The following is a 25,801-nucleotide window of genomic DNA, read 5'->3' as shown; positions in this document are numbered from 1 at the left end:
CCGGGCGCAGCTGGAACCGTAGCAACGGGCCTCAAGGCGTCTCGGCCAGGTCGCACCGGACGGGGTACTCGCCTAGCGGAAATACACGTCCCAACCCCCCACTCTCCATCCATCCACCCCGCCGCGGCCCGGAGCAGGGGAGCTGGGCGGGGCGCAGGCTGCGGCCACTCCCCGGGCTCGAAAAATACTGGGACGTTGCGGACGCGTAGCTGGCCAGACCAGAAGCGCGTGGCACGCGCTAGCCCTCCCGCGCATGCTTCTCCCGCCCCGGGTCCCGCCTCTCTATCTCCCTCTCCCCCTCCTTCGCCAGCCTCCCTCGCCAGCCTCCCTCTGAGCTTGGCCCCTCCGGGCGCGCGGCCGACGTCCCGCGTGCGTGCCGGCGCCTGACCTCACTTCCGGCTAACGCGCTTGGCTTGCCCCCCGGCCCCGGATGGTGACTGGGGGTGGTGCTGCACCTCCCGGGACTGTCACTGAGCCGCTTCCAGTGTGATTGTGCTGAGCGCAGGCCGGAAGATGGCGGCTGCGGCTGCGGCGGCCTCGGGCCCGGGCTGCTCCTCGGCGGCGGGGGCGGGAGCGGCCGGGGTCTCCGAGTGGCTGGTGCTGCGGGACGGCTGCATGCGCTGCGACGCCGAAGGGCTGCACAGCCTCTCCTATCACCCGGCGCTCAACGCCATCCTGGCCGTCACCAGTCGCGGGACCATCAAAGTCATCGACGGCACCTCGGGGGCCACCCTGCAGGCCTCGGCGCTCGGCGGTGAGTGTGCCGCACGCCGGGCGGGGGCCGGGCCGGCCGCGGGAGGAGCCGGGCCCCGGGATGCTGGGGAAGGAAGCCGCCCAGCCTCGGGGCTCGGCCTCCGGAGGAGGGAAGCGGCGTGACTGGAGCGGGTGGCGGAGGGCAGGGCTGGGGGCTCAGGCCTGGCTGTGAAGGGAGGCCCGGAAGCTGATTGAGGAGGACCTTAGGACTTGGCTTTTTCAGCGGCGGCAGCTGGGAAGTAAAGACGGGCGAGGCGGGGAGTGGTGGGAGTTGCCTTTCGGGCTTTGAGCGTCCGGTGTGGGTTGGTCCTCTGGGAGAGGTGAGGAGGCCTAGGAGCTCAGCACCGGAGAAGCTCAGGCCCCCTGCTAGGTCCTGGAGAGGGTGTCGGTACTGCCTTCTCTTAGATCAGAAAGCGACAGGGTCGCAGGGTTGGTCTCGACGTGAGAGGCCGGTGGCCAGAGGCGAGCGTCCGAGGCGACATCCAAGCCCTACCCTCTTGTGGAGAGAAGTGGATCCGTGTCTGTTCCTGGGACTCGCAGGTGCTGGGATGTACAGCAGGCTTCGCGCCCGGGTTGGGGGTGGGGTGGGTCTGGAGTGGGGGCGGGGAGGGAAGTAGGCGGGCCAGGTGCCTGAACCGTTCCGTCGACGACTTTAGGATTCGGGAGGACGCCATGGAAGACTAGCCCTTGTTCCCTAGGTCGGGGCTTCCACCTTATACTCACCAGGGACGAGAAACTCGGCACCTGCGGTGTATGAGTTACAGATTTCCTTTGGGTTCCGAACTAGGTGAAACTTCCGGCCCTCTCTGCCGGTTTTACCACTGCGAGCTGAAAGTTGGGATACGGAGGCGCGTGTGAGGCTCACCATTGGAGGAGAGCAGTTCTGGCTGGTGTAAACGTTGGTCCAGGGATGGGACTTTGAATGTGCATGAGATGAACGCTCGGTGGGCTGGGGTGGAGTGTTTTGGAATTGCCCTGGCTAGGTTACGTTTGGCTGAGACGACATTTCATTTGCGATAGAATGAGTGGCTTAATTTAGATGTTACAAATTGATATTGGAAAGTTAGTATACAAGTGAGTTAGACTCATGCACAGAGATGTAATGTGTGTGACTGTCCATATTTAGCCAAGTGGAAGTCGTGAAGTGGTCTTACCCATTCACTTGTATTTTAACAGAGACAAATAAGGAAAGGTCGTTATTCTGATTTACTGTCTGAGGCACTTAAGAGTAAATGGGAATCTAGGTATACAAAGTTAAAGGATTTAATTTTTGTTTTTGTGAGCGTTGTGAAAGAAATGGGCTGTGTATAGCTATAGAAAATAAACCTGGAACACATCTAAAATATGTCTGAGGGAAAGTTTGTATTGTAGTCTTGTAATTTTTCTTTTCTTGGCTTAGGTAAAGTACAGGAGTGGTGTCCCAGATGTAGCAATGAGCATTTACTGCAACTTGGACATAACAGCTTGTCACTCTGTATGAGAGGGTGCTTCTCATTAATAGTTGGATTTCTTTCCTCTTAAACTCACTTAAATATATTTCACATATGAAAAGGTATAAAGAACAATTGTGGCAGACAACCATGTATTCTCGACTTGGTTAAAAAAAAAAAAACATCACAAATAGAGTTGAAGTCTTGTGTGTCCCTCCTGGATTGCATTCCTTCAACTCTCCCTCCCCCATGAGCATTATCCTTAATTTGGTTTTATCATTCTTATACGTGTCTTTATGTTTTTTAGTATATACCTTTATCTTTAAATGGTATCTATTACTGTCTTTCATGACTTTAAATTTTGAATAAGTGGTAACATAGTATATATACTTGAATTTCTATAAAAAGCCATCTTAACAAAAGTCTTAAAATGTTTTCAGTAGAAAGAGGACTCTCACAGGGTGATTTTATATCTGGAGGTCGTGTTTCAGAAAGATTATATGTGCCAGAGTTAGTTATAAATGATTGGGGAAATTGGACAAATATGAATGTGCCTGTTCATGAAAGGGAAGAAAACAGTCACTCTAATGGTAGATTACTTAAGGGGAGGGCTTTATGTAAGTGTAAAGGTAGATATATAAACTGTAGCACTGATTTGGGATACCTTAGTTGAGGTATGTTGGAACATTTAATTAGAAAGTATGGGATTGGATACAATGGTGGATAGCTATGCATTGAGAATTGAGTAGTATGTGATTAAAATTATGTAGAAGAGTTTATGGCAAATAAAACAAAAGGATTACAAAAGAAGTTTGAAAGTAACAATGGACAAATTCTGAAGTGTTTTCATATATGAGAAGTGCAGTTTATTAATAATAATTACCAGAGGTTGTATAGGGTCCTGTGTGTGTCATTTCTTCAGATGATGGGGGAAGGAATGCTGCATTTTATGTTTTGCCTGGAATATGTAGGTACTTAGTAGGTTTGGCTTTAATGATGAATAGAGGGTGACAGTCCTATAAATAGGATGGGCAGAAGGTGCCGGTAGTGATGATGGCCCTAACATGACCCCTCTTTCCAGTTCATGGGCAGTGAGCCACCTTCTTTTCTACCCCAGAGGAAAGACATCTTTGTTAAAGGGGATAAAGAGTGGTGATGTAAGTGGTTTAAGGGGATAGAGAGTTTTATTGGGTGATAGAGTAGTCTTATGGATAGGTTCAGTTTATGGGGTTATGGGTAGTCTGTTGGTGTTGGTTGGAAATCGAAAAATGGGAGCAGGACTTGTATGTATATGTATTCACTTGGATGGCCAAGATGGTGAATTTTAAACCACCGTTGTTGACTACTGTATATGTTTAAATTATCTGTATCTCACAAAAAATGTTTATAAATGCATTTTCTTTAGATTAAGAGTCATCAGTATATACTTAGGTTAGGCAAGTATTTGCCCCCTGTTAGTGTTTTAGAGTTAAGATTTCTGAGTCTCTGTGCTCATTCTTTGGCCTGGCATTCAGTAACCTCCATGATCTGGCCTCTAGCAGTCTTTCCAGTCGTGTCTCCCTATTTTGTTTTGTGAAACTGGTTCATTTAATTTTCTTTCCCAACTCCAGTAGTTTTACTCTTTCTTGGAATTCACCAATTCCCTCCAGAAAATTAGACAAATCTTACCCATTTTTCGAGACCTAGAGCATACCTTTGACTTCCTGATTCTTTTAGCCTGAAGTGATCCACTGAACCCCTAAGCACATATTGTTCTATTAATTCTTATTTCAGTAATTTGGCAACTTAACTCTTTGTGATATGTTTTCTGTCTGGAACTATTTAAATTCCATTTTATTTAGTTTTTTTGTGAGTATATGATGTCTGTTTAACTATATTTCAAACTCCCTGTCACAAGGAGCCTTGTCTACTTGTTTATATCCCCTCCCCAGCATGCCTAGTACAACATATTAATAAATATTTTTGATTTGGTATATGTATACTAATGAGTATGTTAAATGGATGCTGCTTTACATATTAACTGCTAAGTAAACACACTTTCTTTGGCTTTGGTGATTTTTGTTTTTTCTTTCTTTCTTAAATGGACATTTTTTTAGATTCACAGTAAAATTGAGCAGAAAGTACAGAGTTCCTCTATTTACCACCTACCCCCATGAATATCTGACACACGTTGGTATGTTTGTTACAATCAATGAACCTGCATTAACACATCATTATCACCCAAAGTCCATAGTTTATGTTAGTGTTCACCCTTGGTACTGTACATTCTGTGCGTTCTGACTGTATATGACATATTGTAGAATATAGTTTCATTGAAATCCTCTTACTCTGCCTATTCACCCTCTCTCCCTTCTGCTCCCTGGCAACTACTGATCATTTCACTGTCTCCATAGTTTTACCTTTTCTAGAATGTAATATAGTTGGAAGCATACAGTATGTAACCTTTTCAGTATGGCTTCGTTCCCTGAATGATATGCATTTAAGTTTCTTTCATGTCTTTCTGTGGCTTGATAGCTTATTTCTTTTTAGCATGGAATAATATATTCCATTGTCTGGATGGACCACAGTTTATTTATCCATTCACCTACTGAAGGACATCTTGGTTGCTTCCAGGTTGTAACAGTTATGAATAAAGCTGCTATAAATACCTGTGTCTAGGTTTTTGTGTGGACATAAGTTTTCAGTTCATTTGGGTAAATACCAAGGAGCATGATTGCTGGATCTTATGGCAGGAGTATGTTTAGTTTGTTTTCTTTCTTCTGTTAAAAAAAATTTTTGGCCGTACCGTGTGGCATGTGAGATCTTAGTTTTCTGACCGGGGATTGAACCTGTGCCCTCTGTATTGGAAGTGCGGAGTCATAGCCACTGGACCAACAGGGAAGTCCCAGGAATATGTTTAGTTTTGTAAGAAACTGCCAAATTGTCTTCTAAAGTAGCTGTACCATTTTGCATTCCCAGCAGCAATGAATGAGAGTTCTTGTTGCTTCACATCCCTCATCAGCATTTGACGTTGTCAGTGTTTTGGATTGTTGCCATTCTAATATGTGTGTAATATCTCATTGTTTTAATTTGTAATTCCCTAATGACATATGATGTTGAACATGTTTTCATATGCTTATTTGTGGACTTTGGGTTTTAAAAATCAAAATAGCTCTGTGTACACCACTAGACCATATTGTTTATATTACTAGATATGTCCCTCTCTTTAGTTATTGTTTGTTAATGCCATTGAGCATAATAGGAAGGAGCAAAGTTTTGAGTTAAGATCCTAGTTTCTGTTTTGTTTTTTTTTTCCTCCCTGAACTGTGTAACTTTGAATTACGTAGCATTTCTTTTCCACTTTCTCCATTTGCAAAAAGGGGGTGATAACTGTATTAATTGTGAGGACTAAGTGTTACACGTAAAGTGCTTAGAATAGTGTGTTCACTGTTCAAAACATGTTTTTTATTTATTTGTAAATCTCTTTTTTTTACTTAAACCATTTTGATGTTCTGTTAAGTTTTTTGAACTTAACACCACATTTGAACTTCTTAGGATTTTTTTTTGTAATTTACCACTTTTCACTATCTTGTAGAATCCATCTAGTTTTTGCTTCAGTGTAAGAGTAAGGTATTGTTAATTTGTTTAGTATTTTCTTATTTATTTAATTACTGGTGGTGGTGTTTTCTCTTGCTTCCTGAAATAGAGCCCCTTCTCCACTAAATGTGTAGTACATTATATATATGTATAGTATATATATAATTTATATATATACATTTTTTTTCTTTTTCTTTTTGTGTATATATACATATTTTTTAAGCAAGCTTTTCTGAGGACATGTGGAGAGAGAATGGGCTTTATGTAGTCCTGAATTTTGAATTTTAGCTCACTTCCTAAACTTCCTGAACTCCAGCTTCCTCCTCATTTGTAAGTTATGATTAATACTTAATAGGATGGTTGTGAAGATTTAAGAGGTAAACATTTTTAAAGTGCCTAACACTGCTAGGCATATGTATAAGCAGATACACAGTGAATACTAATTCTCTTAAGCCACAGGGTGCTTAGTATTGCCGTGCCCCTCACTGTTACTTTAAAAATTGTTCACTGACTTAGTGTTTATATTACAGAGGATAGATTTCATTAAAATGTAGATGGAAATAAAAATGTTGGTAACAAATATTATCTATATTTGGATAAATATCTTTCATTGTGTTGGTGTGGCTAAATGTCAGAATGAAGTCAAGACTGTTGTATTACTAGTTCTGTGTGTGTGTACACACACACACACACACACACACACACACACACACACACACACACACACACACACACACACACACACACACACACACACGGCCAAAAAGTTCATTTGGGTTTTTTCCACAGAAAAAACCCAAATGAACTTTTCGGCCAACCCAGTAGATTGTTCATGCAATATATGTACATAAGTAAATGAAGATATAGATGGGTATTAATCAATGAGTATTGTAGTATATGTGTAAGAGTAAGTTACGTTTCTTCAGTTTCTGAAGTGGGTTACAGATCTCTGTCATAGTGAAGAAGAGGAAACTCCAGAGTTGCTCTGGAGTTTTTAGACAATCATTCTAGTTTTATATATTTTTTTAATGGATATCTCCCCTTTTCCTTTTCTGAGACATTTAGTTTTTGGCTGTGCCGGGTCTTAGTTGTGGCATGCGGGACCTTTCATGGCGGCGCTTGGGCTCTTCGTTGTGGTGTGCAGGCTTCTCTCTAGTTGTGGCGTGCGGATTTTCTCTTGTTGTGGCTTGTAGGCTCCAGGGTGCATGGGCTCTGTAGTTGTGGCGCGCGGGGTACAGAGCACGTGGGCTCTGTAGTTTGCGCCATTCAGGCTCTAGTTGAGGTGCGTGAGCTCAGTAGTTGTGGCGCGTGGGCTTAGTTGCCCTGTAGCATGTGGGATCTTAGTTCCCTGACTAGGGATCGAACCCGCATCCCCTGCATTGTACGGCGGAATCTTTACCACTGGACCACCAGGGAAGTCCCTAAGACACTGACTTTGATTTGACTTGAGAAGTTTGTACAGTGATCATAAATGAAAAAAAAGATCATTGTACTCTACTCCAGTTGTAGTGAAGTTCAGATTGGGTGAATTTTAATCGATTGATTGATTGTCTGGTATGACGGCTTCTTGTTCAGACTTAGAACTCAGAGATACCTGTTCCAAGAAGTCTTGGAATGTAGAAAACTAATTAGGTTAGCTTGCATAGTCCTCACGAAATGAATTTTATGGATGACACTCATATTTATCATCTCTTTAGAGGTGGAAAATATTTTTCTTACTACTTCTGAATTGGGCATGCATCAATTTGGGTAAAATGCAACATCTTCCTGTAGATCTCAGTTTTGGAAATTGTAAATGATACAGATCACTTACTATGTCCTGACTAATTTTGGTGCATGAAGCCTTCCTAGTCTCAGTTATAAACATGGTATAGAGTTGGGGTTTCAGTAGCCTTTCAAGATAGTTGTCTTCTGGATACGTCTGAGTTCCTTATAAAAACTTAATTCGGCAAGTATCTTTGTGGGCTATGACTACGTACTTTGGCTCTGTTTCAGTTGACTGACTTTAGTAATGCTACAGAATGACCTATCTTATGTCAAAGATTTGGTGTTTTATTAGCAAAACATTTTTCTGTAATTAATTAGAGTGAATTAATATTCTTAAAAAATATTTTGCTATGTTTTCAAGATCCTCTATACCCAAATTTTTACATTTACCTCCCACATTTTCCTAACTATTCAATGTTCAAAGATGGCTTGGCTCTAGGAAAGAATTTACCTAGTCTTTGTTTCAGTAGTGTTAGACTTATTAATGAGAGGCAGTATAAGAGATCAGCCTCTGGAACCAAATAGCTTGAGCTTTAGTCTTGGTTCTATTCGATCTTGAAGTTCATCAGGAAGATGAACATAATAATACTATCTACCTCATAAAGTGGTTGTGAGAATTAAAATGAGTCAACATATGTTAAACATATAGAATAGTGCCTGGTATATAGTATGTGCTCTGTAAGTTGTTCTTGTGGTAGCAGTGGCTGTTTGAAAGTTTGCTGAGTGTAGTAGATGTTTTTACTATAGATACTCTGTTGAAATTGCAGTGTTTTTTTCTTCCAGTTTGCCACGTATGTGGAAATGTGACCACTGAAATCGAATAGACATAAGAGCAGTAATTTTGTATTACAGGAGAGTAAAAAAAAATTATGTAAGTTAATTGATTTTGGACTTGAAATTGTTAAAAGAACACAGTGATGTGAAGAGCTGGTTGATTGGTATTCATTTACACATTTATTGAACATGTGCTAGTCATGGGGGCACAAAATAATTAAGGCAACATTTTGACCTTTGAATGCATAGAGGAGGGAGTTTCTTCAACCTGAGCAGAATAGAGAAGGCTTCTCAAAGGATGTTGCCTTTATGATTGGGTTGGGAAGATGACATAGTGGGAGGGATGATCATCTTAGGCCAAGGTACTTGGCTTATGCAGAGACATATTGGTCTTTAAAAGCATGGTGTAGGGACTTGCCTGGTGGTGCAGTGGTTAAGAATCAGCCTGCCGATGAAGGGGACACAGGTTTGAGCCCTGGTCCGGGAAGATCCCACATGCCACGGAGCAACTCAGCTCGTGCACCACAGCTACTGAGCCTGTGCTCTAGAGGCTGCGAGCCACAACTAGTGAGCCCACATGCCACAACTGCTGAAGCCTGTGTGCCTAGAGCCCGTGCTCCACAACAAGAGAAGCCACCTCAGTGAGAAGCCTGCGCACTGCAATGAAGAGTAGCCCCGGGGCGTCCCTGGTGGCGCAGTGGTTGAGAGTCCACCTGCCGATGCAGGGGACACGGGTTCGTGCCCCGGTCCGGGAGGATCCCACATGCCGCGGAGCGGCTGGGCCCGTGAGCCATGGCTGCTGAGCCTGCGCGTCCCGAGCCTGTGCTCCGCAATGGGAGAGGCCACACAGTGAGAGGTCTGCGTACTGCAAAAGAAAAAAAAAAAAAAGAGTAGCCCCGCTCGCAGCAACTAGAGAAAGGCCGCGTGAAACAACAAAGACCCAATGCAGCCAAAGAAATTAAATAAATAAATAAATAAATGCATGGTAAATTCAGGGAAGTTTTGGGGGGAAGACGAGTTGGGGTTGGATGGTTAGAGTTGAAGCTGAGAGATTGGCAAAGACAAGAACGTAATATGTTTTGCTAAAAAGTTTGGAGTTGATATCAATGGTAGGGAGCCATTGTAGGTTATGACAGAATCTCAGTTGTTTTTTATTTATTCATTTATTTATTGTTAACATCTTTATTGGAGTATAATTGCTTTACAATGGTGTGTTAGTTTCTGCTTTATAACAAAGTGAATTAGTTATACATATACATATGTCCCCATATCTCTTCCCTCTTGCCTCTCCCTCCCTCCCACCCTCCCTATCCCACCCCTCTAGATGGTCACAAAGCACCAAGCTGATCTCCCTGTGCTACGTGGCTGCTTCCCACTAGCTATCTATTTTACGTTTGGTAGTGTATATATGTCCATGCCACTCTCTCACTTCCTCCCAGCTTACCCTTTCCCCTCCCCATATCCTCAAGTCCATTCTCTATTAGGTCTGTGTCTTTATTCCCGTCTTGCCCCTAGGTTCTTCATGCCTTTTTTTTTCTTATTTTTCTTAGATTCCATATATATGTGTTAGCATACGGTATTTGTTTTTCAGAAAGAAAGATTCCAAGCTAATGCCCAGTTGTGAGAAGTGATGAGAGCTGCATCTAAGTTAGTTTGAGAGGTAGAAACAACATAATTTGGTGAACGTGGGGATGAGAGGGATTGACAAGGTGAAAATTACTCATACTTAGCTTTCTACTTTGGGTAACTGGATGAATGAATTAACCTGAAGTACAAGAAGTACAAGAAGGTGTGGTGAGTAGCTTTTGTTGGCGAATGCTGAGGAGCAAGAGGGACATAGTGATTTCAGTTGTGTTACTTTTGAGGTTATTGAAGGACATCCATGTAGAGATGTCCAGAAGACATTTGGAAATTCAGGGTTGAAGCTTGAAGATTTGGGAATACAGACTTGGAAGGCATTGGCATTTATAGACAAAGCCTAGTCTAGTGGTTAAGGATATTGGCTCCGGAGCCAGACTGAGTTCCAGTCTATGATTTATCACTTCCTAGCTGTGTCTTAGGCAAGATGCTTAACCTCTCTCTGCACTTCATAATTAGTACCTAACTCATTTGGTTTTTGGAAAGATATTAAGTAAACTAATGGATGTAGACATTGCTTGACCCACCATAAGCACTCAGTAAATGTTACTTTTTGTATTGGTGTTTTAAATTATATAGTTCATTTCAACAGGTGTTTGCCGCATGGGGATAATAAGATGAATTGTAAGTCCACTCTCCTCCCAAATTTGGAAAGCTTTCTAAAAGCAGTGACACCTCAGTTGAAACTTGAAAGAAGTGGAGTTAGCCAGGCAGAGGGAACAGCATGAGCAAGAGCCAGAGGCATGCAGCAGGTAATGTTTGTTATAAGCAGTTTGGTATTAGAGTGCAAAGCATGAGGAAGGGAGTGATGGGATAGCCTGAGGATCTTGGACTTGGCCCTCCTGGGCTATGGCTCCCATATTTTTCAGTTGAAGAACTCCCAGTTTAAGGTAAAAACTGTAGGGCCCTATTATGATAGGTATGTTTTTAGTATTAGTTAATTGAGAAAATATTGCAAAAAGCTACTACTTTTAAGTAATTTTTATTTTAGACTTATTATTGTCTGTGTAATTTGAAAAATACTGCAACACGTAATTTGAGCTTTCCTCCTTGCTGGCTTAACCTTGAAATTTTTATGGGGGGGAACAAGTCAGTTAATATTCTTCTACCTGCCCTCCGACTTCAAAAATTTTGTTGTTATCATCTTCTCACTTGGTCTTTGTGGCCTTGTTTAATGCCCTCTTTAGTATGTCTTTCCTGTCTTTCCGTGGGAGCATGGGAGGGAGCAGAGGTAAATGTGTGTGCATTATATCCTTGTTTAACTGGAAATCTGTAGTTGTAACCGTACTTAAGTTGTTGAACATTTGGAAATCTATCCTTAGGAATGTTCTCTATAACTATAGATAGAATATAAACAATAATAGATTTCTGTAATGGAGTAGGTAAAAATAGTGGGGAGGTCGTGGGAGGTACCTCTCTGATATGTGCATTGTACTGATCATAGCCTCATGCAAAGGTGGGTGCATTTGGCAAGACACTTCTCTGGGTTACCATCTCTAAAATGGGCTAATAATTCTTGCCCAGACTACTTCATTATGTGATATGATAATGAATGTAGAAATTCTTTGTAAATTGTACTTCAAATGTGAGGGATACAAAATAGTTAAGCCAAACTCCTTTGGTATAGAGAGGAGAAAATGGAGGTACAGATGACAAAAAGAATAAGTTATTTGCTATATAAAACAGTTTGTGACAAGGGCAGTGCTCCTAAAAACAAGTAATTGTGCTCTACTTGAGTATGTTAAATCAAGGATGTATTTTAGAGGAAATAAATATTCTTACTTTTTAGAGGAAATGATTGGAATGTTAGAGTAGGGCAGGTAGAAATGTGTTGTGATTTATCGTGGGCACCAGGAGTTTAAATCTTTATGATTTGTTTCTGTGCTTTTACATTGATTTATGTAGTCGGAGAGAGACAAGAAAGACTGGGGAGATAGCACAGGGCAGTGGTTCTCAGCCCCACTTGCTCATTAGAATCATCAGGAGAGCTTTTAAAAAACTATTCTGCTTGGGTCCCAGTATTCTCACTTAAGTGGCCTGGAATGGAGCCCAAGCGTACTTTAAAAAAATTTTTTTTTCTTTTATTTTTAGAGCATGCCTGATGATTCTAATGGGCAGCCAGGTTTAGAGGTTCAAACTTCACCTAGAATCTTAAATGAGCAAGTTTATTTCATATGCCTGGGATGAATGAGAGACAAATTTTATTTGAATTGAATAGTATTGTATTTAGCCATAAATTTTTTTTTTTGGTAAGAAAACCTCCCAAGTTAGTCTGCTAATAAAACCTACCCCACTGTATCTTTTTTTTAAAAAATATTTTAATTTAATTTAATTTTTATTTATTTATTTTTGGTTGCATTGGGTCTTCGTTGCTGCACGCGGGCTTTCTCTAGTTGCGGCGAGCGGGGGCCACTCTTCATTGTGGTGTGTGGGTCTCTCATTGCAGTGGCCTCTTGTTGCGGAGCACAGGCTCTAGGCGCGCGGGCTTCAGTAGTTGTGGCACATGGGCTCAGTAGTTGTGGCTCGTGGGCTCTAGAGCGCAGGCTCAGTCGTGGCGAACGGGCCTAGTTGCTCTGTGGCATGTGGGATCCTCCCGGAGCAGGGCTCGAACCCATGTCCCCTGCATTGGCAGGGGGATTCTTAACCACTGCGCCACCAGGGAAGTCCCCCCACTGTATCTTAAATTGTATTTAGTGTATATATAATGAATATGCTTGTAAGCAACAGGAATATACCAAGGGCCAAATTCCTGTTGCTTTCTATTTTGTCCTTTTCTCATGTAATTCAGTTTTGTTTGATTTTTTGGAACCAGTTAAGTGCTCTGATTCTTTTTCACCAAAATGCCGCTATAGCGAGGACAGTGACCTCATACTGAGGGCAGAAGGAGGGCAGGGGAAATAGTGGCTACAGAGGGCAGAAATGGCTAGGATTATCTACCAGATCAACTGTTCCATGCCTCAAATGTCTTTGTTTCATGTTGTCTTAAGAAAAAAGCTAACTGTTAGAATGTTTCATTTTATCACATTATAGCTTAGTTTTTAAAATATATTTTAATTAATTAATGATTTATTTATTTAGGCTGTGCCGGGTCTTAGTTGTGGTACATGGGATCTTTGTTGTGGCATGTGGGCTTTTGGTTGTGCCATGTGAACTCTTAGTTGCAGCATACATGCGGGATCTAGTTCCCCCACCAGGGATCGAACCCGGGCCCCCTGCATTGGGAGCATGGAGTCTTACCCACTGAACCACCAGGGAAGTCCCAGTATAGCTTACTTTTAATCCATTAAAAAATTCTTCAAAACTATAGAAAATGATTCATTTATTCAGAAACATTTACTGGGACTTCCCTGGTGGTGCAGTGGTTAAGAATCTGCCTGCTAATGCAGGGGACAGAGGTTCGAGCCCCGGTCTGGGAAGATCCCACATGCCGCGGAGCAACTAAGCCCGCGTGCCACAACTACTGAGCCTGCCCTCTAGAGCCCGCGAGCCACAGCTACTGAGCCCGCATGCCACAACTACTGAAGCCCGCATGCCTAGAGCCTGCTCTCTGCAACAAGAGAAGCCACCTCAAAGAGAAGCCTGCACACTGCAACGAAGACCCAACACAGACAAATAAATAAATAATTAAATTAAAAAAAAAAAAAACATTTACTGTGTGTCAAGCACTGGTGATACAGCAGTTAACAAAGTCCTTGCTTTCCTAGAGCTCATGGTTTAGTGGAAAGAGGTGTATTACACACCACACCACACCCCCCCACATACCCTATATCAAGTGGTGATAAATGCCATAAGATATCAAAACTGATGTGAGATGATGGTGGATAAATTTGTGCTGTGTGGTGGTCTCGCGGGGTGGGGGTGGGGTCTCTCTGTGATGGCACTTGAGCAAAGATCCCAGTGATGTGAGAGAGCAGCAAGGCAGATATCCAGGGGAAGTTTTTGTTGGTCTGTTATTGTAGTATGCAGAAACAGCTGGGTGCATTTTCATCATATTTGGATGGAATTTGACTTGAACTGACTTAAAATGTAGGCTATGTGAGGAATGATGATGCGTGCCATCTATGCTATTTTATGTTAAACAGAAAATAGCAGTTTCAGATATGAGCTCTGAATAGAAATTCACAAGGTCACATGTTCCAAATTGTAGAATTATATTGATTTGTAGCTGAGTTGCTTCTCACATGGGCAACTTCCTGTGTAGCAACAGGAATTTATTTACAGATGGTTAGGGGTTCTCCTGTGCAATATCAGATAGGGAAGTTAGTCCCCAAATTTTACTTAATTATAGCCAGGTCAAAATCCTGAAGGAAGCATGTAACCTATATATCCCAGACTGGTTAAGAGATTTAACTGTGTCAAATTGAGTAATGTATATGAAAAGGGCCCCACAATTTCTTACAGGAAGTAGGTCCTTAAAGATTGAGTCCCGTCCATGGAAATTTTTCAGTGGTGATTATGTTCTCAAAACTTTCTCAATTGATGTCAGATACTTAAGATTATTGTAAAAATAAGTGGTCTGGTGGTAGTTTTGGATAAAGTGAATAGGGAGAATTGGAACTTGGAACTCTTAATTTCAGTAATTCTGTATATTTCGGAGAACCGCTTCCATGTTTAGGTAGATCTGCCTAAATAATACTATCCCTGCTTTATATTTTATCCATTTGTTACTTTTTCTTCATGGCCTAGCCACTGAACTTTCCCAAACTTCCTTTGCTTTGCACCAGGTTCTTTTTTATAGGAATACTCATTTTGGCTTTGAATAATACACTATACTAACAACTTTTGTTAAATGATTTTATTTTGGTAACTTTAAATAAATTTTAAGGGCTTTATAAGAACCTAACATTAATTTTGCACGCTCTTTATTGACCTTGAATGATATTTGTATGTTTGTATGTTATGGTAGACTATTTTAAGCATTGAAGTCTGATGATATCTCAGTGGACATGGACTTTTACAGTGTGTTGTGTCCGTTTGCAAAGATAATGTATTTCTGATAGTATTTTTAGAAGTTTTATAGGGATGCACATGGATGGTGTATTTTTAGAGTTGACTATTTCTTAATATGGGTATTAAAATTGATAACTAATTTAAAAAACCCTGCAATTTTCTTCCTTTGAAAATTTCCATTTTAAAAGTGATTTACCTTATTATAGGACATCAGATAGACTAAGGGAAGGTGCAGTTACCTATGGTTTCATTACCTAGAGATGGCCCGTCTTAGCATTTTGGTGTGTAACAGGTTCTTTTTGACTTTTTCTATTATTTAATATATTTTTATAGAACTTGGATGGTAAGATATGTTATGAACCATTTCCCCCCTTTGTTAAAACTGTATTGTAAATATTTTCCTATGTCTTTATTCTTTTATATAATTTAAAAATAAATTTTGATTAATGATTATAATAAATGGCCTTTTATGTGTGTATACTAGTAATACATGCATAGATTCATGTAACCATCACCACAATCAGGGTACAGGGCAGTTTCAATACCTGAAAAGTTCCTTGTGGTATCCACTTTGGTGTCTGTTTGTAGTTAGCCTCCCCCCCACAGCCCCAACCTTTGGTAATCACTGATCTGTTCTCTGTATTGTTAGTTTTGTCTTTTCTAGAATGTATGGAAATGGAACCCTACAGCATGCAACTTTAATTAATGGCTGTGTTTGGTCTTTGTTGCTGCGTGCGGGCTTTCTCTAGTTGCAGCGAGTGGGGGCTACTCTTTGTTGCGGTGTGCGGGCTTCTCACCACGGTGGCTTCTCTTGTGGAGCATGGTCTTCAGTAGTTGTGGCACCCGGGCTCAGTAGTTGTGGCTCGTGGGCTCTAGAGCACAGGCTCAGTAGTTGTGGCGCATGGGCTTAGTTGCTCCGCGGCATGTGGGATCTTCCCGGACCAGGGCTCGAACCCGTGACCCCTGCATTGGCAGGCGGATTCTTAACCACTGCACCACCAGGGAAACCCAGTATGTAACTTTTTTTTTTTTTTTTTTTTTTGCCGTACGCGGGCCTCTCACTGTTGTGGCCTTTCCCGTTGCGGAGCACAGGCTCCGGACGCGCAGGCTCAGCGGCCATGGCTCACGGGCTCAGCCGCTCTGCGGCATGTGGGATCTTCCCGGACCGGGGCACGAACCCGTGTCCCCTGCATTGGCAGGCGGACTCTCAACCACTGCGCCACCAGGGAAACCCAGTATGTAACTTTTTTTTTTTTTTTTTTTGCCGTACGCGGGCCTCTCACTGTTGTGGCCTCTCACATTGCGGAGCACAGGCTCCGGACGCGCAGGCTCAGCGGCCATGGCTCACGGGCTCAGCCGCTCTGCGGCATGTGGGATCTTCCCGGACCGGGGCACGAACCCGTGTCCCCTGCATTGGCAGGCGGACTCTCAACCACTGCGCCACCAGGGAAACCCAGTATGTAACTTTTTTTTTTTTTTTTTTTTTTGCCGTACGCGGGCCTCTCACTGTTGTGGCCTCTCACATTGCGGAGCACAGGCTCCGGACGCGCAGGCTCAGCAGCCATGGCTCACGGGCTCAGCCGCTCTGCGGCATGTGGGATCTTCCCGGACCGGGGCACGAACCCGTGTCCCCTGCATTGGCAGGCGGACTCTCAACCACTGCGCCACCAGGGAAGCCCCAGTATGTAACTTTTTGCTACTGACTTGTTGCACAAAGCATAATGCCTGTGAGAATCATCGAGTTGTTGCATGTATCCATAGTTCATTCCTCTTTATTCTAAATAGTATTCCACTATTTGAATGTATCACCATTTATTTAGTCAGTCAGTCTTGGGAGGACATGCTTTTGATAATTATGAATAGAGCTGTTATAAACACCTGAATACAAGTTTTTATGTGAATAAAGGTTTTATGTCTCTAGGGTAAATACATAGAAGTGGGATTGCAAGGCCATTTGATAAGTGTATGTTTAACTTTATAAGAAGCTGTCAAACTAGTGTGGCTGTACCATTATGCATTTCCATTAGAAATTTTTGAGTTCCACTTGCTCTGCATCCTTGCCAGCATTTGGTATTGTCTCTATATTGTTAAGAAGTCAGTACTACCCAAAGCTGTTTACAGATTGCAATCCTTATCAAAATCCCAATGACTTTTTTTTGTAGAAATAGAAAAATCCATCCTAAAATTTGTATGGAATCTCAAGGGACCCCAAATAGCCAACGCATTCTTGAAAAAAAAAAAAAAGAAAAATGTTGGAGGACTCACACTTGCTGATTTCAAAATTTATTACTACAGTGCTACAGTAATCAAAACAATGTGGTTCTGGCATAGACAGACATAAAGACTGATGGACTAATGAGCACAGAAGTAACCCCTTACATATGTGGTCAAATGATTTTTGACGAGGAGGCCAAGACCATCCAAAGGGGGAAAGGACGATCTCTTTAAGAAATAGTGCTGAGAAAACTGGATATCCACATGCAAAAGAATGAAGTTCGACCATTATACAATCATATACACCATAGTCAAACATATACAAAACACCATATACAAAAATTAACTCAAAATGGATCAAAGACTTGAGTGTAAGAGCTATAACTCTTAAGCTCTTAGAAGAAAACAAAGCAGAAAAGCTTCAAGATGTTGGATATGACAGTGATTTCTTGGATATGATACCAAAGGCACAGACACCCAGAGAATAAATAGACAAATTGGACTTCATCAAAATGAAAAACTTTTGCACATTGAAGGATACTATCAAGAGAGTAAGAAGGCAGAACACAGAAGGGGAGAAAATATTTGCCAATCAGGTATCCAGAGATATAGCCAGATATATTTAGACAATTACAGAGAAGCAACTCAACAACAGCAAAAAACAAATAGCCTGGTTAAAGAATAAACAAAGGACTTAAATAGACATTTCTCCAAAGAAGATAAACAAATGACCAACAAGCACATGAAAGGATGCTCAGCATCGTTAATCATTACGGAAATGCAAATCAAACCCACAATGAGGTATCACTTCACACCCATTAGGATGGCTATTATCAAAAAAGAAAAAAGAAGAGTAAGTGTTGGCAAGGATATATAGAGATTGGAACCTTTTTTGCCATACTGGTAGGAATATAAAATGGTGCAGCCATTGTGGATAACAGTATGTGGTTTCTCAAATAATTAAAAATTACCATATGAACCTGCAATTCCACATTTGAGTAATACAGTTTCTCAAATAATTAAAAATTACTGTATGAACTTGAAATTCTACGTTTGAGTATTGGGTATAAAGAATTGAAAGCAGGATCTTGAAGAAACATTTGTATGCCATGTTCACAGTGGCATTATTCCCAGCTAGACAAGAAGTAGATGCCACCCAAGTGTCTATCAGTGGATGAATGGATAAACAAAATATGGTGTATGTATACAATGAAATATTAGCCTTAAAAAGGGAGGAAATTCTGAGACATGCTACATCATGGATGAACCTTGAAGATGTTATGCTCAGTGAAATAAGCCAGTCACAAAAGAACAAATACTGTATGATGCCACTTACATGAGGTACTTAGTCAATTTCATAGAGACAGAAGAAAGTAGAATCGTGGTTGCCAGGTTCTATAGGGATGGAGGTGGGGAGTTAGTGTCAATGGTTATAGAGTTTCAGTATTGCAAGATGGAAAGAGTTCTGTGGATGGATGGTGGTGATGGTTGCAAAACATGAATGTACTTAATGCCACTGAACTTTACACTTAGAAATGGTTAAAATGGTAAGTTTTATGTAATGTATAATTTACCACAATTAAAAAAATCATTTAAAAAAATCAGATGGTTATGTTTATGCAGTTCTGTCTCTGGATTCTGTTCTGTTCCATAGATCTAATGTGTCTATACATTTTCCAGTAGCACACATTCTTGTGGTAATATAAGTTTTATAGCAGGTCTTAAAGTCATATAATGTGATTTGTCCAGCTTTATTCTTTATCAAAATTGTTTTGGCTATTCCAGTTCCTTTGCCTTTTCAAATTATTTTGGACTCAGTTTATCTATATCTCAAAACTCCTGCTGGGATTTTGATTGAAATTGCATTAAATTTATAGAGGACATCTTTGCGATGTTGACTCTTCCATTCTGTGACCATGGTTTTATTTAGCTCTTCTTTGATTTCTTTCACTGGTCATTTGTACTTTTCAGCATACATATTCTGTATACCTTTTGTTAGATATGTATCTAAGTATTTTATTTTATGTTTTTAGAGCTCTTGTAGACTGTTAATTTGGGGGGTGAATTTTGGTTTCAGATTGATCATTGCTAGTATATAGAAATACAGTTGTTTGATTTTGTGTATTGACTTTGTTCAGTGAAACCTTGCCCAACTAGTTAGCTCTAGGAGTTTTTGTTTGTTTTTTAGATTCTTTGGGATTTTCTACATAGGTAATCATGTTATCTGTGAATAGGGACAGTTTGATTTCTTCCTTTCTAATCTGTCTGGTTCCCCGTTTCTTATTGCAGTGGCTAGATCTTCCATCATGATATTGCATAGGAGTGGTGAGAGTGTAATATCCTTGTCCTGTTCGTGATCTTAGGGGGAAAGTGTTCAGTCTTTTACCATTAAGTGTTTGATAGTGGTAGACTTCCTGTAGTCATCCTTTATCAGATTGGGGAAATTACCTTTTAATTTGCTGAGGGCTTTTTTTTCTTTTTAAATCATGAAAAGATGTATTTTGCCAAATGCATCTGCTGAGTTGATTATGTGGTTTTTCTTCTTTAAGCAATTATCATGATAGCTTACATTGATTGATTTTTGAATATTGAACCAGTTTTGCATCCCTGGGGATAACCCTACTTGGTCCTGGTGTATTGTCATTTTTATATATTGCTAAACTCCATTTGCTTTTATTTTGTTGAGGATTTTTGCATCAATCTGCGTGAGGAATAATGGTATGCAGTTTCTCTTTTTGTACTGTCTTTTTCTAGTTTTGATATCAGGTTAAATCTGGCCTCATAAAATGAGTTTGGAAGTGTTCCCTCTTCTTCTGTTTCCTGAAAGAGATTGTGTAGAATTGGTGTTACTTTTTAAGTTCTCCAGAGAAATCAGGTAAGCCTGGAGATTTCTTTGAAAAGTTTTAAACTGTGAATTCACTTTCCTTAATTTGGATTATCTGTTTCATTTTGGATAATTTGGTAGTTTGTGGTTTTTAAGGAATCTCACTAATGTTTCAAAATTTATGTGTATAGATCTACCTGTATTATTCCTCAGTTACCTTCTTAACATTTGTAGTGTCAAATTTATTTATTTTGATGACCTAAGTTGTCAAATTTATGTGCATAGAGATGTTCATAGTATTATTTATCTTTCGATGTCTACAGAATCTGTCGTCTAGCTCCTCTTTCATTCCTGATATTATTGGTAATTTATGTCTTCTTTTTTTTTCTTTGCCAGTCTTGCTACAGCTTTATAAATTTCATTGATCTTTTCAAAGAACTCGTTTTTGCTTATATTGATTTTCTGTGTTGTTTTTCTATTTTCACTTCCACTGATTTCTGCTATTATCTTTATTGTTTCTTTTCTTTTGCTTGTTTTGCTCTTTTTCTGGTTTTCTTAAGTAGGAAGCTTAGGTTATTGATTTAAGGCCTTCTTCCCCACCCCAGTATAAGCGTTCAATTCCTATAAATTTTACTCTAATCACTGTTTTAGCTTCTTTTTGTTTTTAAAAATTATTTATTTAATTTTTGGCTGTATCGGGTCTCAGTTGCAGCATGTGGGTTCCTCGTTGTGGTGCATGGGCTTCTCTCTAGTTGTGGCACGCAGGCTCTCTAGTTGTGGCCTGTGTGCTCAGTAGTTGTGGCATGAGGGCTTAGTTGCCCTGTGGCATGTGGGATCTTAGTTCCCCGACCAGGGATTGAACCCACGTCCCCTGCATTGGAAGACGGATTCTTAACCACTGGACCACCAGGGAAGTCCCTGTTGTAGCTTCATGTGACGTTTTGATATTATATTTTCATTTTCATTCTTTTTTTTTTTTTGGCTGTGCTGCAGCTTGTGGGATATCAGTTCCCCAACAGGGATTGAACCCAGGCCACGGCAGTGAAAGCGCCGAATCCCAACCACTAGACCATGGGGAACTGAACTCCCTCATTTTCATTCTTTTAAAAATGTTTAGACTTCTTCATCAACCTAAAGATTATTTAGAAGTATGTTGTTTAATTTACAAGTATTTAGAGGTTTCCCATTATATTTCTGTTACTGATTTCTACTTAAATCCATTATGGTCAGAGAACATACCTTTTGTTTGTTTGTTTGTTTTATTGAAGTATAGTTGTTTTACAACATTGTGTTAATTTCTGCTGTACACTGAAGTGATTCAGTTATACATATATACATTCTTTTTTTAAATATTCTTTTCCATTATGGTTTATCATAGGATATTGAATATAGTTTCCCATGCTGTACAGTAGGACCTTGTTATTTATCCATTCTGTATACAATAGCTAACATCTGCTGACCCCATCCCTCCCCCAATCCCCTCCCCCTTGGCAACCACAAGTCTGTTTTCTGTGTCCGTGAGTCTGTTTCTGTTTTGTACATAGGTTCATTTGTGTCATATTTTAGATTTCACATATAAGTGATATCATATGGTATTTTGCCTTTCTCTTTCTGACTTACTTCACTTAGTATGATAATCTCTAGTTGCATCCCTGTTGCTGCAAATGACATTATTTTGTTCTTTTTATTTGCTGAGTAGTATTTGATTGTATATATGTACCACATCTTCTTTATCCATTCATCTTTTGCTGGACATTTAGGTTGTTTTCGTGTTTTGGCTATTGTGAATAGTGCTGCTGTGAACATAGGGGTGCATGTATCTTTTTGAATAATTTTTGTCTGGATATATGTCCAGGAGTGGGATTGCTGAATCATATGGTAATTATGTTTTTAGTCTTTTGAGGAACCTCCATACTGTTTTCCCTAGTGGCTGCACCAACTTACATTCCCACCAACAGTGTAGGAGGGTTCCCTTTTCTCCATACCCTCTCCAGCATTTGTTATTTGTAGACTTTTTAATGATGGCCATTATGACCAGTGTGAGGTGGTACCTCATTGTAGTTTTGATTTGCATTTCTCTAATAATTAGTGATGTTGAATATCTTTTTATGTGCTTGTTGGCCATCTGTATTTCTTCTTTGGAGAAATGTCTATTAAGGTCTTCTGCCCATTTTTCGATTGGGTTGTATGAGCTACTTGTATATTTTGGAGATTAAGCCCTTGTCTGTCACATCATTTGCTAATATTTTCTCCTAGTTCATAGGTTGTCTTTTTGTTTTGTTTATGGTTTCCTTTGCTGTGCAAAAGCCTATAAGTTTGATTAGGTCCCGTTTGTTTATTTTCACTTTTATTTCTGTTGCCTTGGGAGACTGACCTAAGAAAACATTGGTATGATTTATTTCAGAGAATGTTTTCCCTATGATCTTTTCTAGGAGTTTTATGGTGTCATGTCTTATATTTGTCTTTAAGCCATTTTGAGTTTATTTTTGTGTGTGGTGTGAGGGTGTGTTCTAACTTCATTGATTTACATGTGGCCATCCAACTTTCCCAACACCACTTGCTGAAGAGACTGTCTTTTTCGCATTGTATATTCTTACATCCTTTGTTGAAGATTAATTGACCCGGAGGTGTATGGGTTTATTTCTGGGCTCTCAGAGAACATACTTTTAACTTCACTTCTTGTATATTAAGGTCTGTCTTATGATCCAGGATATGATATGTCTTGATTAATATTCAGTGTGCATCTGAAATGAATGTGCATTCTACTGTTGATAGGTGGAATATTTTTAAAATGTCATGGGTTGATGGTACTGTTTTTTTTTTTGATGGTACTGTTTTCTATCTACTAGTTCTGTTAACTACTGAAAGTTGAAGTCTTCCGCTGTAATTATGGATGCCTATTTCTCCCTTCAGTTCTGTTAATTTTTGCTGAATGTATTTTGAAGTTCTCCTATGTGTATATATATTTAGGATTGCTTTTTGTTCTTCATGAACTGACCCTTTTATCATGTAATGTCCTCATTTATTCCTGGTGATTTTCTTTGTTATGATCATTGGCTGATCTAAATATAACTATTCCATCTTTCTATGATAACATTTGCATGATATATCTTTTTTCCATCCTTTTACCCTTTTAGAATGGTAAAAGTTTCTTGTAGACATCATAGAATTGGCTTGTGTGTGTTTAAATTCAGTTTATCTTTTCATTGGCATACTTAGGCCATTTATGTTTAATGTAGTTGTTGATATTTTGATTTAGATACTCCAGTTGATTATTTATTTGTTTCCTCTTTTTTCCTTTATTTTTTCTTTCTGCTTTTTTTGGCTTGATTTTTTTTTTAAACTTATCTATTGCTTTTGCCTAATTATTTGTATGTGCTTTTGTAGTTACTTGAAGGATTGCAATATACATACTTTTCTCAGTCTATTTAGAGTCAGTATTTTACCACTTTATTTATTTATTTATTTAGGGAACTTTATTTACTCATGGCTGCGTTGGGTCTTCGTTGTTGCGTGGGCTTTCTTTAGTTGCAGCGAGCAGGGGCTACTCTTCATTGCAGTGCATGGGTTTCTCATTGTGGTGGATTCCCTTATTGTGGAGCATGGGCTGTAGGCACATGGGCTTCAGTAGTTGTGGCACGAGGGCTCAGTAGTTGTGGCTCTCGGGATTTAGAGCACAGACTCAGTAATTGTGGTGCACAGGCTTAGTTGCTCCACGACATGTGGGATCTTCCCGAACCAGGGCTCAAACCTATGTCCCCTGCATTGGCAGGCGGATTCTTAACCACTGCGCCACCAGGGAAGCCCTATTTTACCACTTTAAGTGGCATATAGAAACCATACTGCCCTATTGTACCCTTCTCTCTTTTAAGTTATGGTTGACTTATTTATTACATATATGTGACATTGAAGACCCCCAGGCATTGTAGTAATTTTTGCTTTCAGTTGTCAAATATATTTTAAAGAACTGAGGTGAAGAATCATCACTTACATTTACCCAGATATTTACCATTTCTGTTGCTCTTCCCTCATTCTTTTTTTTTTCTAATATTTATTTAGTTATTTATTTTATTTTATTTTTGGCTGTGTTGGGTCTTCGTTTCTGTGTGAGGGCTTTCTCTAGTTGTGGCAAGCGGGGGCCACTCTTCATCGCGGTGCACGGGCCTCTCACTATCGCGGCCTCTCTTGTTGTGGAGCACAGGCTCCAGATGCGCAGGCTCAGTAGTTGTGGCTCACGGGCCTAGTTGCTCTGCGGTATATGGGATCTTCCCAGACCAGGGCTCGAACCCGTGTTCCCTGCATTGGCAGGCAGATTCTCAACCACTGTGCCACCAGGGAAGCCCTCTTCCCTCATTCTTGATACTCTAAGTTTATTTCTGAATAGTTTCCCTTCTCTTTGATGAACTTCCTTTTGTGATTCTTTTTGAGCAGGTTTGCTGGCAGAATTTCCCTTTAGTGTTCCCTCATCTGAGCATGTCTTTATTTCACCTTCATTCCTGATGGATATTTTTGTTGAATACAGAATTTCTTTTTTCAGTATTTTAAAAATGGTTCAATTCCTAACAAACCCCATGGTTTTTAATGATAAATGTGCTTTTATTGTAATTATTACTTGCTTGTACGTAACATATCCTCTGGTTGCTTTCAAGATTTTTCTATGTTAGGTTTCAGCAGCTTATTGTGTCTGGCTGTGAATTTTTAACCTACTATTTTTGTGAAATTTCCCCTGCCCCAAAAGAAAATCTGTACTAATGCAAGTCATTAGTGTCAGTCAGGAGTCTGCAAACTATGGCCTGCCACCTCGGTAGCTCTCAACCTGTTTCCTGATTTTGCAAATAAAATGCTACTGGAACACATATATACCCGTTTATTTACATGTTGCTTTTGCACTACAGTGGCAGAGTTGAGTAATTGTGAGAAAGACCATATGTATTGTGAGGCCTTAAATAGTTACTATCTGACCTTTTTATAAGAAGCTTGCTGATCTCTGGTATAGTTGGAGGAAATTTGAGTGTTTCTTCTATTAAAATTTTCTGCTTGAATTTCTTTTTAAACTTTATCCTGTAGGGTTCAAAGTCATTTTACAAGTATCTTCTATAGAAAATTCTAACAAGGTGTAACATGTCATAGAGGGTAGGTGTAAGAGTTTTTCCCCTGTATTTAAAAGCCAAAAATGACTTTTTAGCCAACTTTTCTTGAAAATTTAAACATTAGTTAAGCATGACTTACGTTTCTTTGAGAAATTTATTTTCAGACATTTTAAACTCAGAAGGCAAACAAAATAAATTTCTATTAAATAACTAACTTATGCCAAAATGGGACTTAAGTTTTTTAAAGGTAAACTTGGGAGGTTTAGTTTAAGTACAGGTTATAAGTTTTTTATTTTTTATAAACTTATTTATTTTTGGCTGAATTGGGTCTTCGTTGCTGCGTGCAGGCTTTCTCTAGTTGGGGCGAGTAGGGGCTACTCTTTGTTGTGGTGCACGGGCTTCTCATTGTGGTGGCTTCTCTTGTTGTGGAGCACGGGCTCTAGGCGTGTGGGCTTCAGTAGTTGTGGCATGTGGGCTCAGTAGTTGTGGCGCATGGGCTTAGTTCCTCCATGGCATGTGGGATCTTCCCGGACCAGGGCTCGAACCCATGTCCCCTGCATTGGCAGGTGGATTCTTAACCACTGCACCACCAGAGAAGTCCTGTAAGTTTTTTGTTAATGTTATTTGCAGCATTAAAATTTATCAACAGTGTTGCGTAGTAATACTACTAAAACCATGGAACAAAGCAATATGAATAAATGTATAACTTAAGAGACAATTTCATACAAACCTTTGAAAAGATGTTTTCTTACTGAGTGACACATCCTGGCTTGAACATAGGTTTC

The 25,801-nt window shown here is 40.2% G+C and overlaps 1 protein-coding gene across 6 annotated transcripts in view; it reads left to right on the top strand.

Annotated features, from left to right (window-relative positions):
* The first annotated feature begins 483 nt into the window (after window positions 1–483).
* The window catches only part of BIRC6 (baculoviral IAP repeat containing 6), a 239,505-nt gene continuing 214,187 nt past the window's right edge, over window positions 484–25,801 (top strand). For 5 of the 6 annotated variants that reach the window (XR_004482481.2, XM_049696304.1, XM_049696303.1 and 2 more), the window contains exon 1: window positions 497–754. Coding sequence is in view for 5 of the 6 variants with exons in the window: in XM_049696304.1 (XP_049552261.1) it covers window positions 514–754 (241 nt within the window). In the remaining variant the exon portion in view is untranslated. Of the gene's footprint in view, window positions 755–25,801 lie in introns of all 6 variants that reach the window. The other variant, XM_033425249.2, reaches the window with a different exon arrangement.

This window comes from Orcinus orca, chromosome 13, assembly GCF_937001465.1.
Source record: "Orcinus orca chromosome 13, mOrcOrc1.1, whole genome shotgun sequence".
In the NCBI taxonomy this organism is placed as follows: domain Eukaryota; kingdom Metazoa; phylum Chordata; class Mammalia; order Artiodactyla; family Delphinidae; genus Orcinus; species Orcinus orca.
This window is presented reverse-complemented; position numbering and strand designations above follow the sequence as displayed.